Source organism: Lethenteron reissneri, chromosome 52 (assembly GCF_015708825.2).
Source record: "Lethenteron reissneri isolate LAM-NWPU_2019-01 chromosome 52, ASM1570882v1, whole genome shotgun sequence".
In the NCBI taxonomy this organism is placed as follows: Eukaryota; Metazoa; Chordata; class Hyperoartia; order Petromyzontiformes; family Petromyzontidae; genus Lethenteron; species Lethenteron reissneri.
The window spans coordinates 9,392,209-9,408,506 of record NC_083830.1 but is presented as its reverse complement, the minus strand read 5'-3'; the positions used below and the strand labels follow the sequence as shown (position 1 = coordinate 9,408,506).

Genomic DNA, 16,298 nt, shown 5'->3' with positions numbered 1-16,298 from the left:
ACGGTTGGCTACGTACGGTGTGAAAGAAGTACGTGCATCCTCCAGCCTCATCCAACGGTTCATTCATTGATCACATTCATCTCCTGTCCTTAGCTTTCAGAGAGTAACGCAGACTGGACATCAAACAGGTTATCTTATTGGCATGGATATCCTCGATTCAAGCGACTGGCTCTAATAAAAATTAACCCGTAAAAACAAAGTTTTTCACTATAAATCCTTTATATGCGTGGCGGCAAGAGTCCTCGTCCTCTGGCTTGAGATGGCTGCCACCTATGGGTCAGATGATTGCCTGCCACCATTAAGCAATTGGTAATTAAATATAATTAATTTTTTCCTAAAAAGTGTAAAATTTTGGAAATTTTTATTCACGAAAATAAATTATCACGCACAACGAGTCTGTGTGCAAAATGTCAGCTCGATTGGATCACGGGAAGTGGGTTAAAAAACGACCGAAAGATTTGCACGGTCGTAAGCGCGCAAGCAAGCAAGCAAGTGAACTTAATATAAAGAATTTAAAAAGGGTTCTTTCTGGATTTGAAGTTTTTGTGACTGCAAGGATACATACTCTTTGGTTCTTTCGGCAAAGTCACGTAGGAAAAAATAATAACCCCTCAAATATGACGTCACAAAGCTGCCCCCCCCCCAAAACCATATTTCCATTTTGAAAATATAACAATTCTATATTTATTTAAAGTTGCGCATTTTGATGTGACGTCACATTTTCACCCCCCCCCCCCTCGTCAGTCACAAATGTCTGACCCCCCCCCCCTAGGTGCGTGACGTCATTTATGGACGCCCCCAAAGTGGTTTCTTACTCAAATGGGCTTTGGGAGGTCTTATTTTATTTTTTATTTTCTTTACCTACGTGACTTCACCGAAAGAACCAAGAGTAAAAGAGGGTTTGTTCAATTTCGATGTAAAGCTTTCGTGACTGCAGGGATTCATCTTCTTGGTTCTTTCGGTAAAGTCACGTAGAAGGGAAATAATAAAATAAAAACATAATAAAATGCAATTCTCACGAAGTTTCGGCCACAACGCAAGCATCCGTCCTCAGGTGAAGAACAGGGCTGTCGGAAAGACAGCGTCCGAATGAACACCACCAAGCTTGGCAGCGTATATTTGTATATTTAAGCTGGGTTAGAGGAGAGCGCCTTGACAAAGGAATTTACATAACAGAGGAATTTAGCATATTTATGGCAAATGCAGATATGGGATTAGTTACTACTTGTGGAATGTGGCCGAAACGTCGTGAGAATTGCATTTTATTGTTTTATTTTTATTATTTTATTATTTCCCTTTACGTGAATTTACCGAAAGAGCCAAGAAGAGGGTTTTTTCATTTATGAGAATTTCGGCAGCGCTTCCCTCCTGTTCAGCCAGCGGTGGCAATTCCACACACGCTCGGGACAACCATCTTCGACCCCGGAGGGATGGGCTCGGTCCACCGCCACCGAGGACGATTCGACCCTCGCAACGTTCCGAACGCCGAGCCACCGGGCGCGTTGCTTGGGGTGGTGGTGGTGGAGGTGGTCGTGAGCCGCTCGTGTGGAACCGGACCGCGCGTGGCACCGCGTGCGTGGACGTGTGGGACAGGAAGAGCTTCACAGCTCATCGGTTTCCTCCTGTGGTCTAAATACAAAATATATAATTCTGATTCTTCATTGTTCTCTCAATGGCCATCGTAAACGCCACGTGGTGTTGAGCCGGCTGATGAACGCCGGTCATCTTAGGCACCTATCAATGGATTGATAAAATGTTTTTGAAAAAACTTACCGTTGTTAAATCCCAACAGGGCTGCTGTCGTGGTCTAGCAAGTTGTCGCAGTGGAGTTGCAATCCAGAGGCCTCTGGCTGGACTTGACGATGACCCAGTTGAAACGATGGGACACGTTTCTTAAATGACACTGGGCCTCTGTCCAACCAGCGGTATAAATATGTACATCAATGATAGGATGTAAACTGCTTCAAAGCATCACGATGAACACGATTATGACGCTAAACAAACTTTAATGTTACTTTCGTCGTCAATTTTCATCATTCCACAAAGCTTTAAAAAAGTTACTATTGACCACTTAAAGACTGCACCGTCACACATTACACTTCTCAATTCTTGGTCATTTCAATTCTCTTCTGATTTGAAACGTGTCAACCTTGGGTTATATTCTTGTACTGTTAGCGGTGCACAAATATCGAATTAGCTTTGCAGATACATCACAGTTATGTGTGGACGATGCAATCTTATTTTGTGGCAGTGATATTCAAAATGAAATAAACCGCATTTACATGCCGCGCGAATTACCAAATCATCTACGCAACATAATCCTACACTTAAAATCACATTCTACATCGTGGATAATAACACCCTGCATCCTCTTTGTAAATGTCGGAATCTGCAAACTCTCTTTTTAAAATAAGGAGCCAATGCACGCCTCCATCCCAGATCTGTCCGTCCACGTGGCCTCGGAGTGCACCTAGCCTGGCACAAGCGCCGTGGTGACGTCAGCGCCATTTAAGTGGGTTTTTTTTCACACATCCCATCAGCCGCACGCACGGTCTCCCGGCAGTTGTTTTTTTTCAGTGCCATTGGTTTAATGCAAAGCAACCTCTGCAGCCGTCGTTATTTAAGGTTAGAATTGGGTTGTTATTGCTATCCGCACGATGTTACAAATCGGTCTTCGATTACTCGGTTCTAAAATATCGACCACTGGCCACCAAAGGAGCCCGACTCTTACTCTTGCAGTCACGAAAGCTTCAAATCTAGAGCCCGACTCTGCTGATGGGGCACTGCGTGCCGATTAAGGTCAAGGTTGACTTGTACCAAACCAATGCCGATGACATTACGCACTCCCAGAATGCCGCGTGGTTAACCGGATGTGTAGAAGAAAAAAAATCCCACTCGTTATCTTCATCACTGAGGAACAGACATAAGAAGGGGGTAGGAACCTCCTGGTTACACCAGCCCACAGGGGATTATTGTGTCCGTCGTGCAGGAAGGGGCTGGGTGGGGAGGGGAGGGGCTGGCTGGGGAGGGTGGGGAGGGTGGGGAGGGGCTGGGTGGGGAGGGTGGGACTGGGTGGGGGGGGCATATTTGCGGAATACACCACGCCGCCGTTGACCCTGGCCATTGACCGAGCAACCCAACGTTCCTACCAGCTCCCTCCGCAGGAATGTGTTATTGTCTGCCCATTCACAATGGACACAAACATCGCTCGGCACTCGCCTGCCGTTGACTTCTTGACTATCAGACACTGCCCAGGACGTAGAGGACATCACTAATGACCTGACCGTTAACTAGAAATATACAAGTGACCAGCACTACTACCTTGAATGTTTTTGAAACAACTCCCACGGCCATCACAGCCACGACTGCAGCGAGCAGTATACGAAGGCTCGTTCGTGATGTTACTGATAAGCTGTTCGCAAAACGCTACCGGAGCGAGAAAGTGGAATAAAAGTGAAACTTCCAAAGCGTTAAGCGGTTAAAACGTGGGTTGCAGAGAGCTACATGGCTCTTTTTCAGAAGCGGTCTGGCTATCACAAATGATAGCCAGACTGGCTTTTCTCGTGGAAATTTATCGCAGCCAAATACTCTAAACGCATTTTTATTTTAAATGTGGAGGGAAAAACCGTAGAAAAATCCACGCAATTACGGGGAAAACACACAAACTCCAAATATACAGCAGGTGTCAGGGTTGGGATTGAACCCACAACCTCCTGCATACCAGGGGAGGTAGTGAATTAAGCAGAATTAAGGCAATTAAAGAGTGAAAAACCACACGAACCCAATGAATACTCGCCGGCACGAGCATGAGCGCTGCTACGGAAACATTCGGTGGGGAATGAAGAGCTTGGTCCAACGACTGCACCGTTGCGTGTAGATGTCACATTGCGTGTTGATGTCACGTTGCGTGTAGATGTCACGTTGCGTGTAGATGTCATGTCGCGTGTGTGATGTCACGTGTGTGATGTCACCTTGCGTGTGTGATGTCATGTGTGTGATGTCACGTGTGTGATGTCACCTTGCGTGTGTGATGTCATGTGTGTGATGTCACGTGTGTGATGTCACCTTGCGTGTGTGATGTCACGTGTGTGATGTCACCTTGCGTGTGTGATGTCAAGTGTGATGTCACGTATGATGTCACGTTGCGTGTGTGATGTCACGTTGCGTGTGTGATGTCACGTGTGTGATGCCACCTTGCGTGTGTGATGTCACCTTGCGTGTGTGATGTCATGTGTGTGATGTCACGTGTGTGATGTCACCTTGCGTGTGTGATGTCACTTTGTGTGTAGATGTCACGTTGCGTGTGTGATATCACGTTGCATGTTGATGTCACGCGAAAATAAAATGTATCGCTCAAAAATGCCCATCACGTGACATGTGGTTCTGCGCTAAATCTGGCTGAATTCCAGCACTGATCAGTAATAAACTCCTTGCATTTTTTTTTAAACAACGGTTTTATCAACAACTTCGTTTAACTCGCGGTCGCGAAGTGCGTCAATGGCGCCTGCTTCTTGTGCGAGCCGATGCCACAGTTTAGGGACCGCGGCGTTTTAGACCTACACAAATATATATATAAGTAATAAGCCGTCCATACAAAAATTTAAATTGCTTTAAAGGAGGCAATTGATTGATGAATTGATGCCCATTTTCATACATGCATGCATTGTCACCGGATCTGAGTATGTGTGCAAAATGTGGAATTGATTGCACAACAGGAAGCAGATTAACTTTTGATTACAGGATTTTAACACGACAAACGCGAGTGAAGTTAAATAAAACCGTTGAAAAAAACGGAGGAGCAGTGAATTTGGTCCGAAAAAATATGAGAAGTTTTTGCCTTTTGCTATTCCAAAATGTTTGCTTGTCAACGAGTAAAAACTTCTGTTTAACCGCCATGCGACGAACACTACTCTGATATGCAGAGTGGTCGGATAAGTGCCGTTCCCCGCTGCGCTGACCAGGGATCACTTGAAGGGATCTTGCCAATAGTCTCTGTGATATCCGCTTCCACGGACTGTCCTCTAAACACCAAGGGGTACACAACTGCTTCGATTAAATATCCGAATGGGATTCGTCTCATTTCACGCGACACAATTTTGATTACGCCGCCGGGGGCGCAAGCTCGGTAGACCGATCGTCGTAGCGGAAAGGGGTCGCGAGAAGCGCCGCTGCCCGCCACCGAAACCCCTGAACGACGACGCGGGGCGCGCGATCAGACGTGCAGCCCGAAGACGCGATCGGTGAGCACGCAGGGCAGCAGCGACACCAAGAAGGCGCGGATCTTCCAGTGCAGTTCGGCCGGGTGGTAGTGCGAATAGGGCCAGCGGGACACCAGCGCGTCCTTCACGGCCCACAGCGCCGGCTCCACACCCATGGCGCCGGCGGCCCGGAGCGAGCGCGCCACGAGCGCCAGGCGGTCACGCTGGCCGGGCCTCAACGCGTCGGCCATCGCGGACAGCGTGGAGTCCAGGCGGGCCGGGCTCAGCAGCTCCGTGGCTCCGGTCAGGTTGCCGGGCTCCACCTCGCAGACCGTCACGCCCGCCTGGCGCACACACAGACAAAGGCACCCGTCCCCGTGTGGCCTTGCAAACTGTTTTTGGGGCGGGTGAACCGAACTAAACTTCTGTTGTTATTTTACCAGGTAAGGCCCACTGAGTTATCGGGCTCTCTTTCAGAAGCGACCTGGATATGGAAAATGATGGCTCGGCGAAGTGGCTTATCACGTGGAAATTTATAGCAGCCAAATACTCCAAATATAGTCTTTTTAGGCTATCTGCGAATCGAATTTAGAACTCTACACAACTGCATCGAGAGAGAGAAAAATAAAGTGACGAGATAAAGCGATGGGAGATAAAGTGATGAGATAAAGTGATGGGAGTGATGAGATCATTACAGTAATTTTCACGTATTTAATAGCTTCTATATGTATTTCTTTAAGGTAATTTCTTAAACATTCCATAGGCCAATATCATTATCCGCAAAATTTGCCATTCACGAGCATATCCGGAACGTATCCCTCGCGTATAACGAGCGAACACTGTCCATGCTTTGTCAGGTACTCATTGAGGCCAAGTCGACCTAGGGGAGGCCCAGGACCCGGATTAGATATTCACCACTCACGTTGTCTGTGAGCGGAAATCAAACACGGGTCGCTGGGTTCTTAGTGCGGTGCGCTAACCACTGCGCTACCGCTCCCCTCGAAGCACACAAACGCATTGTACCCTATGCACACATGCGCACACACACACACGCACGCACACACACGCACATACACGCACACACACACACACACACGCTTGCGGTACGCACCGGGTCGCATACCATGGGGTGAAACTGGATTAATTGGCACAGTTGCACCATTTCTCGTGCTGCTGTCTGAAATCAAAACCGCACACTTTTGACGATTTTAAGTTACTGGGAAGAGGGGTAGACCTCGACATCGTCATTTAGCTCCTGAACGTAAGTGGCGATGCGTATTGCCATTCGCAAGAATAAAATAGATGTGGAAAGGTCGCGTGACATGCGAGGCATGATGGGGAGCAGCGATGTCGTGGTCTCAACCTCTCGCGTATTACGTATTCTCATCACTACTCCCATTTGTTTCCAGTCCAGAATTCGATTTTCTGGTCCCGACAAGTTTCTCACGGTTTACAGGGAGCACGCCAATCGTGTATGCGCGTATGTATGTACGTGGAACTTCTTTCGCGCCGTACGTAGCCAACCGTGCTTAATCGGAGATGCGGGAGGACAACCAACGATGGGTCTCCGTGCGAGTCTATGGGTTTCTGTGCGAGTCTATGGGTCTCTGTGTGAGTCTATGGGTCTCTGTGTGAGTCTATGGGTCTCTGTGTGAGTCTATGGGTCTCTGTGTGAGTCTATGGGTTTCTCTGTGAGTCGATGGGTCTCTCTGAGTCTATGGGTGTCTCTGTGATGCTGTACGTGTGTATGCTGAACTTCTTTTGCGCCATATGTCGCCAACCGTGCTATTCGGAGTTGCGGTGTTCATGTCACCCATGGCCACTCTTCAGGACGCGGCACGCCGCGCCACCGCGCGTACACTCACATGCACGCTCGCCCTCACGCGCGCTCGCCCTCACGCGCGCTCACACGTGCACTCGCACGCTCTCACACGCACACTCGTTCTCACGCGCACGGTCACGCTCACGTAAGGCGCCCAGCCTCAGCTCACCGAGCGCAGCTTAATGCGGAGGCAGTCGCTGAAGGCGGCGACCGCTGCCTTTGAGACGCACTCGGACGCCCAGGAGGCCACGGGCATGCGCGCCAGCATGCTGGTCACGTTCACCACGCGGCCTGCAACGTCACACGCAGGATCACACACACACGCACACAACAACAATAACCGCCATTCACCACTATGTGATGGTGACGCCACCACGGCATTTGTGCCAGGCCAGGTGCACTTTAAGGCCACGTGAAGTGTCCAACGCCCACTGACAGGTCACGGGACAGGCCCAGGTGCCATGGGTTGGCTGACTGAGATGACTGGCTGATGCACCACCTGTGCCCCCGACTGTACCAACTTGCTGTATTTTAGCCACCCGGTGTTATGCTCGTTGTTGTGAGCGGCTCTCCTTTGCCTTCCATTGTTACTGGAGGGCGACTGCCTCCAACTGCGCAGCAGCGTCCTTCACGAGCCTCCTCCACAGAGGCTGATCTTGACACCGCTGGTACCAGTCAACAGCAAGTCCACTCAGCTCCACGTCTTCTTGTACCACATCACTCCATCTCTTCTCTAGCCCGTGCCGCGCCCGTTTAGCCCCCTTTGTCCGGCCGAACAACAGCTGATTTGGAATGCAGTGGCTGAGCATGCTGGCTACATGACCCAGCCAATGCAGCTTTGCCTGCCGGAAGAGCTCACCGATGGGACTTTGCCCAGATCTTTCGAGGATTTGTGAGCTCCTCACACAATCCAGCCTGGTTAAACCCAGGATGGATTGTAGGCAGGCCAGCCTAAATGTTTATAACCGGCTAACCCACTCGACTGATTTGGAGTGAAACCTCTGCTGTCACAACGGAGGTGGTCATAGGCACATGCACAAGGACGCACAAGGATGCACAAAGAGACAAAGATCCCCCGTGTAGCCTGAACAGACTGTTGGGGCAAATGCTGTTAGCGAGCACCTATGAAGGTCAGCACGGCACACGAGGGGGCGGGTGGCCAGTACCACGCCCGGCCGCCTTTGTCTCCCCAGTGGCGATGTTTACACATCGCACCAGGTACTCATTTGAGGCTGAGTCGACCTAGGGGAGGCCCAGGACCGGTTCTGATAATCGTCACCGGTGTTGGCTGTGAGCGGGAATCGAACCCAAGTTGCCAGGTTTTGTAGCGCAGCGTAGCGCTAACCGCTACACTACCGCTCCGCACGACACAGACACATGCACACCAAGAATCCAACTTGGGTGGCCAGAGTTACTCTGTGACAATGGAAATGGGCCAACGGAATCGTTGGTCACTCCCGAGTTTCAGGCAGCGCAGTTCCAAAGTCCAGCTCAGATAACAAAATGGTCTGCACAAGACAGTCTCCATTCAGATTCTTGACGATGTCTATGTTATTTATTTTACACAAACCCTGCGGGCGTTGTATTCCGACCGTGGCTGCACTGTCAATAGGCCCCCACGACCTGGTACGGTGCAGGGGAGACCCTCGTCCAGCAGTGGAATGACAGAGAGAGCCGTGCGTGTACGTGTTGGCGCGCACGTACGTGCCAACACGTGTGCACGCGTGCTGTGTGTGTGTAGCGCTCTGCCCTACACACCAGGCCACCCAAGTTTCAATTCCCGCTCACGGCCAACACCAGTGACGAATATCTGACCTGGTCCTGGGCCCTCCCCTAGGTCGACTCAGCCTCAAATGAGTACCCGGCCCGGTGTACAAAACCGTGTGCCGTTCTGTCCGTCGCTAGTTGCTACATGCTAGCAGCACTCGGGGGGGGGGGGGGGTGTTGGATCTGCTTCGTCTGTCGCCGCTCGCTCACCCTGGGCCTCGCGCACGAGCGGCAGGAACGCCTGCGTGACGCGCACGGTGCCCCACACGTTGACGTCCGCGACGTCGCGGTAGAGGCCCACGGGCACCTGCTCGGCGTCGCCAAGCGCCGTCACGCCCGCGTTGTTCACCACTCCCCACAGGCCTGCGGCGGCAGTACGCGGAGACAGGGCGACGTCGCTTCCCGTTAGCGGGCAAACCTTGTTCGATTTGTGCACAATGCAAACGATGCGGAAGTCCCAAAAGCACGCTGAATTGAACATCTATCATTGGGGGAAGTGCTGCGAGCGAGCACCTATTAACCCTTTTCCGTTCCGAGACGCCTGCAAGTTGGAGGGTGGTGGGTGTGCCGTTCACCGCTGAATCCTGGAACGCGCGAGCGGTTCGGTGTTAATTTTATTCAGAGAGGCGTAGCGCAGATGTTTTTAAAGGCATTCTACTCACCGTAGAGAACTGTAGTGACACGACCGCAGTCCACGAGAGCTGGCGCCAAACTCTGCCACTCGCACTCCTACACGGCCTTTTACTCCCAATTCCATTCTGAATCGATTCTGTTCCGATGACGTACACGTACGTACGTCATCGTAACGGAATCAGAAGAAAAAGACGCACGTACGGGTACGTGATGACGTACACGTACGTACGTCATCGGAACGGGAACGGGTTAAGTCCGACAGCGGCGTGCTGGGTGGTTGGCGTGGCCAGCACCAATGCCATTGTCTTTACACAGCGCCAGGTGCTCAGTTTAAGACTGAGTCGACCTAGAATTGGCTTGTTTTTTTATGGTTTCAATGGAGCCGTTATTAACCATTTTTGTTTACACGTCCATTTCTACTTCATTCTAATGTGCTTCAAAAGCACCGTAAATAACATAAGCCGTAAACGGGACTAATTGTTATCTTAATTGAAATAACGGGATGTTGATACAAATAAAGTGGATATAGCGGTGGTGGGGGGGAATCCCACCCCTGAATTAGCCCGGTAACTAAATCACACGCTGCACGCAAACCTTTATCTCCTCTCGGCCGACCGAGGAGAGACTTTGAACCGCCTGCGCCAGTCCGTTGGGTGCACCCAACTTATCCCACGTCCTCCCCTTACCGGTCCAAGGCTATGAACTCGTTCAAGAGCGTGGCTCCCCCTCTACTCGTGGCAAGGCCGCGCTTACGGCCGGCCCCCACAACACCCGCGCCCACCGAGCTCCCCCAATCGGACGGGGCAGCCCGCGTAAAGCGTCGAGCCGCGGAGGCAACAACAGCAGCGGCAGCGAGAGAGTCGGTGGTTTGCTTGCGCTGTCATAGACAGGTTCGAGAAATGACTCGAGACGGCTCGAGGTACGAATAGCCGGTGCGGCGGTGGTGGCTATGCACGTGGCTGCCTGCAATCCGGCACTGTAGAGGCAGCGGCGAGGGTTGCTGGATCACCCGCACAAATGTTGTGGCAACTCCCTTCCCGTGGGCGTCGAGGAGGTGCCGTACCCCTGGCTCTTGCCAGACGGCGTACGACGAAAATGTGGACACCATCTGTTCCGTCGGTATGGGATCGAGTGCTTCTCCCTCGCACGCGCGGTTTTTCTCCAGGTGCTCCAGTTTCCTCCCACGTGTATAAACACTCATTAATCGTCCAATAACACCTTCATATATAGAGGACCGCTGAGCTTGGGCAGTTGTTGGCGCCGGCACACCACGGCATTGCTGCTGCTGCCTTCCCGCTCATCCGTGGTTCCTCACCTCACGCCTCTGAGTCGTTCCCTCTCTCTTCAAGAGTACTGTGGCGGTGGCGGCGCGTTCCAAGTTGATTAAAACATTTGCATTATTGTTAGCACCGACAACGCATTTGCGCGGGACACAAGGCCAGGGTGGAGGGTGGGTGTGTGGGGGGTGGGTTGGCGTGACGTCATCGCGCAGACGCGCGGCGGCCCGCGCTCTCGCGCACTCACTCGCGCCAGCCAGCCAAACTTTTTTTTCCAAATCTACGATCGCCTCCAAAAGTTTTTTTTTTTACGAGAAGCCTACAAATGCGCGCACGTGTCCACCCGGTTCCACTCGTGTCCACGCGCCCGCCCCGTTGCACGGCGTGTCCTGACGTGCGCGTGCGTGGCGGCCGCGTGTGCGTGCGTGGCGGCTGCGTGCGCACCCTTGATGTGCTGCTGCTGCAGGTACTGCTGCACGAGCTCCTTGGCGCGCGCCACCTGCTCGTCGCTGCGCACGTCCATCTGCAGCACGCGCAGCCGCTCCGAGGCCTGGCTCTCCAGCTCCCGCGCGCCCTCCCCGCCGTCGTCCTGCACGCACGCACGCAAGAAATACTCTAATTCACATGCGGTCACGCACGCGCACAGGCGTAGGCATTAGTAGGCTCTGCGAGTGCAGGCGAGACACGGGGCAGCCGCCCAGCCCCGAGTCGCAGCCCGTCACCGGCACCGCCACTCGCCACTCGCCTGCACCACAAGACAAAGACAAAAGATCCCTCCCCTTTTTAGCCTTAACAGACTGTCGGGGCAAGTGCTGTTAGCGAGCATCTATGAAGGACGGAATGGTACACGAGGGGGTGGGTGGCCAGCACCACGCCCAGCCGCTTTTGTCTTCCCAGTGGTGATGTTTACACACCGCACCGGGTACTCATTTGAAAATGAGTCGACCTAGGGGAGGGGCCCAGGACCGGTTCAAAATAATCGTTACCAGTGTTGGTGGCCGTGAGCGGGAATCAAACTCTGGTCGTGGGATTTGTAGCGCAGCTTACTGACCGCTACACCACCGCTACCCACACACTCCACAATGCACGCACCGACACACTGTACGTGTGCGTGCACGCGTACAGTTTGCTAGCCAGTGCACCCCACCAGCACCCTAAGCTAATCACACCACCACCACCGACCACATCCTGGGCACGATGGCAGCCTCCTCAGAAATACTTTCAGACGACATTTCACAACGGATTTGGTTCGGCGCCAAGAGTTTGTGAATTTATTTTGCGATTTGCCAAAAATGCGGCGTCACATTTGATCAGCGAGGAGACGTCTCTTGAGTTGGACAGGGTACGTGTCGTGTGCTCAGGCAGCGGGAGGCGGGTGAGGAAGTTCTTAGACTGCGGGAACAGCAAAGCAAGGAGCGGCGACTTCCGGCTGATCAGAGGCCGATTGAGAGGAGCGAGGAAGCAGTGGTCACCAGAGCTGAGCAGAGAGGAAAAGGCGATGGGGTCAGAAAAAAGTCGGCCGGGTCAAAAAGAGGATCTTCAAAACGACCGCAGGCTCTGAAACAAAATACCGCAGTGGACAACACGTCTCCTTCGACTCTCCGCGTAAAAAGAGACTTTATATTCGTTACGCATCACGTCGGCCAAACGGCCTTCCTTCTGGGAGTGGATAACTTCCGCAGGATTGATGCAACGCAAGCGAAACCCTTGGACCCGTTTCGACGTTCAGCGTCGTCTCATCGGCAGAGCCAGGCGGGCTCGCACGAACCAATGCCGGTGAAACCGGCAGGTTTGTTCATCGGCGAGGAACCCTCCCCCTCTCCATTAGATAACTTGTGAGCACACACACACACACCTTGTGCGCACACACGCGCACACACATGTACGCACGCACACACGCACCTTGCGAGCACACACGCGCACACACATGTACGCACGCACACATGTACGCACGCACACACGCACCTTGCGCGCACACACGCACCTTGCGCGCACACACGCACACACCTTGCGAGCACACGCGCACACACGCACACACACATCTATGCACGTACACACGCACCTTGCGAGCACACACACACCTTGCGAGCACACATACACGCACCTTGTGCAGACACGCGGCAAGCACGGAGAAGCCGTGCGAGTGCAGGCGAGCCACGAGCAGCCGGCCCAGCCCCGAGTCGCAGCCCGTCACCAGCACCGCCTTGCCACTCGCCTGCACCACAAGGCAAAGGCAAAAGATACCCCCACCCCCGTGTAGCCTTAACAGACTGTTGGGACAAGTGCTGTTAGCGAGCATCTATGAAGGCCGGCACGGCGCACGAGGGGCGCGAGTGGGTAGCCAGCACCACGCCCGACCGCCTTTGTCTCCCCAGTGGCACCGTTTTTACACACCGCACCAGGAACTCATTTGAGGCCGAGCCGACCTAGGGGAAGGGCCCAGGAATGGTTTAGACAATCGTCACTGGTGTTGGCCGTGAGCGGGAATCGAACGCGGGTCTCCGGGTTTGTAGCGCGGCGCGCTAACCGATACCCCACCGCTCCCCACTTGCACCACACACACACACGTGTACACATACGAGACACATGTACAGATAAAGGTGCAGCCCTGCAATTGCTCGCTCGCGCTACTGCTGTTTTCTCATGCCGCGCCACTAGACGGAGCTCTACGGGCCCCCTCCTAGTGAAGGCTACTTTGGGGCCTTCTCTTTCACCCTGGCTACACGCCTTGGAAGAGATGTGGAGTACTGCTCCCACACTTTACCTCCACCTCACCAGACCTCCTACGGTGTGCCCATTCACACTGCTGGGTGGACAGAGGCAGGGGGAGGCAGTTAGGTTTGCCCGCCATCCACCGCCACATCCACCCTTCTCCCCGACCACGACTCAACCCACCACTCCATCCTCCTCGTCCACTATGACCAGGGCACCATCTCGCATCCCCAACCCATCGCCGTGTCTGCTATCATCACCAACCACCACCACATGCCCAACCACCATCTCACCACCATGTCCACCACAACATCTGCCATCATCACCAACCACCACAACCGCCAACCACCACGTTCCCCATCCACCATCTCACATCCCTCACCACCATGTCCACCACAACATCTGCCATCATCACCAACCACCACAACCACCAACCACCACAACTGCCACGTTCCCCATCAACCATCTCACATCACCCCCATTCCACTAGGGATGGATCAAGGCGTGGGGGCTTCAGGGGCTGCAGCCCAGAGGCCCTCCACCACCTGGAGGGGCTTCCAGAGATGAAGTGAAAAGTTATTTCGTTTGTGAATGCTGAATTTTATTTGTTGTTAGCCTTGTAAAAGTAAATTTTAGTTTTTCTATAACTTTGTTTGGTCGACAACATATGAATCCAGCCCTGGGCACATCCACCATCCTTATCCATCATCACCACCACCATCACCACCATCATCATCATCTCCGTCTACCCACCACATCCACCACCCTTATCCATCATCGCCATCATCATCATCACCATCATCACCGCCATCACCATCATCCCCGTCTACCCACCACGTCCACCACCATTATTCATCATCATCATTATAGCCATCATCGCCATCATCACCATCATCATCACCACCACCACCATCATCACCACCACCATCATCACCACCACCACCACCATCATCACCACCACCACCACCATCATAACCACCACCACCATCATCACCACCACCATCATCACCACCACCACCATCATCACCACCACCATCATCACCACCACCACCATCATCACCATCACCACTACCACCACCACCATCATCACCACCACCACCATCATCACCACCACCACCACCATCATCACCATCACCATCATCATCACCACCATCATCATCATCACCACCATCACCACCACCACCATCATCATCACCACCATCATCATCATCACCACCATCACCACCACCATCATCATCATAACCACCATCACCACCACCATCATCATCATCACCACCATCACCACCACCACCATCATCATCATCACCACCATCACCACCACCATCATCATCATCACCACCATCACCACCACCACCACCATCATCACCACCACCACCATCATCACCACCACCACCATCATCACCACCACCACCATCATCACCATCACCACCACCACCATCATCACCACCACCATCATCATCACCACCATCATCATCACCACCATCATCACCACCATCATCACCATCACCACCACCACCATCATCACCACCACCATCACCATCACCATCATCATCACACCATCATCATCCACCACCATCATCATCACCACCATCATCAACCCATCATCAACCACCATCACCACCACCATCATCATCATCACCACCATCACCACCATCATCACCACCATCACCACCGTCACCATCACCACCACCATCACCCCCCCCCCGCCCCGAGCTGCTCACCGCGAGGCTCCCCCGCGGCACGGCCGCCCTGGCGAGGCTGAGGGCGAAGACGCCGTACGCCGCCACGATGGCGAGCGCCGCGCGGCTCCCGAGCAGCGCCTCGAGCAGCGCGGGCAGCCACATGCCGAGAGCCGCGGTCAGCAGCAGCGACAGCAGCAGCATGGAGAGCGCAGAGGTGGTGGAGGTGGTGGAGGAGGTGGAGGTGGTGGACGAGGACATGGCGAGAGAGAGGGAGAGATGGGGAGACGACAACGGCGACGGTGCAGAGAGAGTTGACTTGTGAACAACTTTTATTGCCGCCAGCAGCAGCAAGAGCGCGCTGGAGGAGATTTCGATACGAAACACAAAAAGTCACCAGCAGCAGCAGCAGCACAAACACGATATATAAACACACACGTGCCACGCACAACACCAACAACACGAAGAGTAGCGAGCAGCAGAGAAGACGGAGAGACACGAAGAGAGACAGAAGCAGACAGAAAGAGAGAGACAGAGAGACCCACAGAGAGAGACAGAACGAGAGAGACCCACAGAGAGAGACCCGCAGCGAGCGAGTGAGTGGGCAGGTGCGGGCGAGTATCGATTCGAATCGACTTGGCCGCGCTCGCGTGCGACTCCAGCGGTCTCGATTCGATTCCTGTAAAGTTCACGCGGGGGTGGGGGAGTGGGTCAGCAGAGCACAGCGTGGGAGAGGGGGAGACCCCCCAACCCACACACACAGACACACACACACACACAGAGACACAGACACACACAGAGACACAGACACACAGACACACAGTGACACACAGTGACACACAGTGACACACACAGACACACACACAGACACACAGTGACACACACAGACACACACACAGACACACACACAGCCACACAGACACACACACAGACACACACACAGACACAGAGACACAGACACACAGACACAGACACACACAGAGACACAGACACACAGACACACAGTGACACACAGACACACAGTGACACACACAGACACACACACAGACACACAGTGACACACACAGACACACACACAGACACACACACAGCCACACAGACACACACACAGACACACACACAGACACAACAACAACCGCCATTCGCCACTAAGTGGCGGTGACGTCACCACGACGCTTGTGCCAGGCCAAGTGCACCTTGAGGCCACGTG

At 53.2% G+C, this 16,298-nt stretch overlaps 1 protein-coding gene across 1 annotated transcript; it reads right to left on the bottom strand.

Moving 5' to 3' along the window:
* Positions 1-2,022: 2,022 nt before the first annotated feature.
* LOC133355819 (D-beta-hydroxybutyrate dehydrogenase, mitochondrial-like) lies at positions 2,023-15,726 on the bottom strand. The gene is made up of 6 exons (XM_061573216.1): positions 15,131-15,726; positions 12,802-12,912; positions 11,142-11,286; positions 8,998-9,150; positions 7,190-7,311; positions 2,023-5,542 (listed from the first exon to the last, which is right to left on the bottom strand). The coding sequence occupies exons 1-6, from the start codon at positions 15,347-15,349 to the stop codon at positions 5,213-5,215; spliced, it is 1,080 nt and encodes a 359-aa protein (XP_061429200.1). The 5' UTR covers positions 15,350-15,726; the 3' UTR covers positions 2,023-5,212.
* Between the last annotated feature and the right edge of the window lie 572 nt (positions 15,727-16,298).

What these genes read in the sequence shown, in the direction of transcription:
- LOC133355819 (XM_061573216.1), bottom strand. Translation starts at nt 15,349, where the DNA reads ATGTCCTCGTCCACCACCTCCACCTCCTCCACCACCTCCACCACCTCT. An exon ending in TGCCGCGGGGGAGCCTCGCG is followed by an intron (nt 12,913 to 15,130) that starts GTGAGCAGCTCG and finishes CTTGTGGTGCAG; the next exon opens with GCGAGTGGCAAGGCGGTGCT. An exon ending in TTGCCGCGTGTCTGCACAAG is followed by an intron (nt 11,287 to 12,801) that starts GTGCGTGTATGT and finishes GCGTGCGTGCAG; the next exon opens with GACGACGGCGGGGAGGGCGC.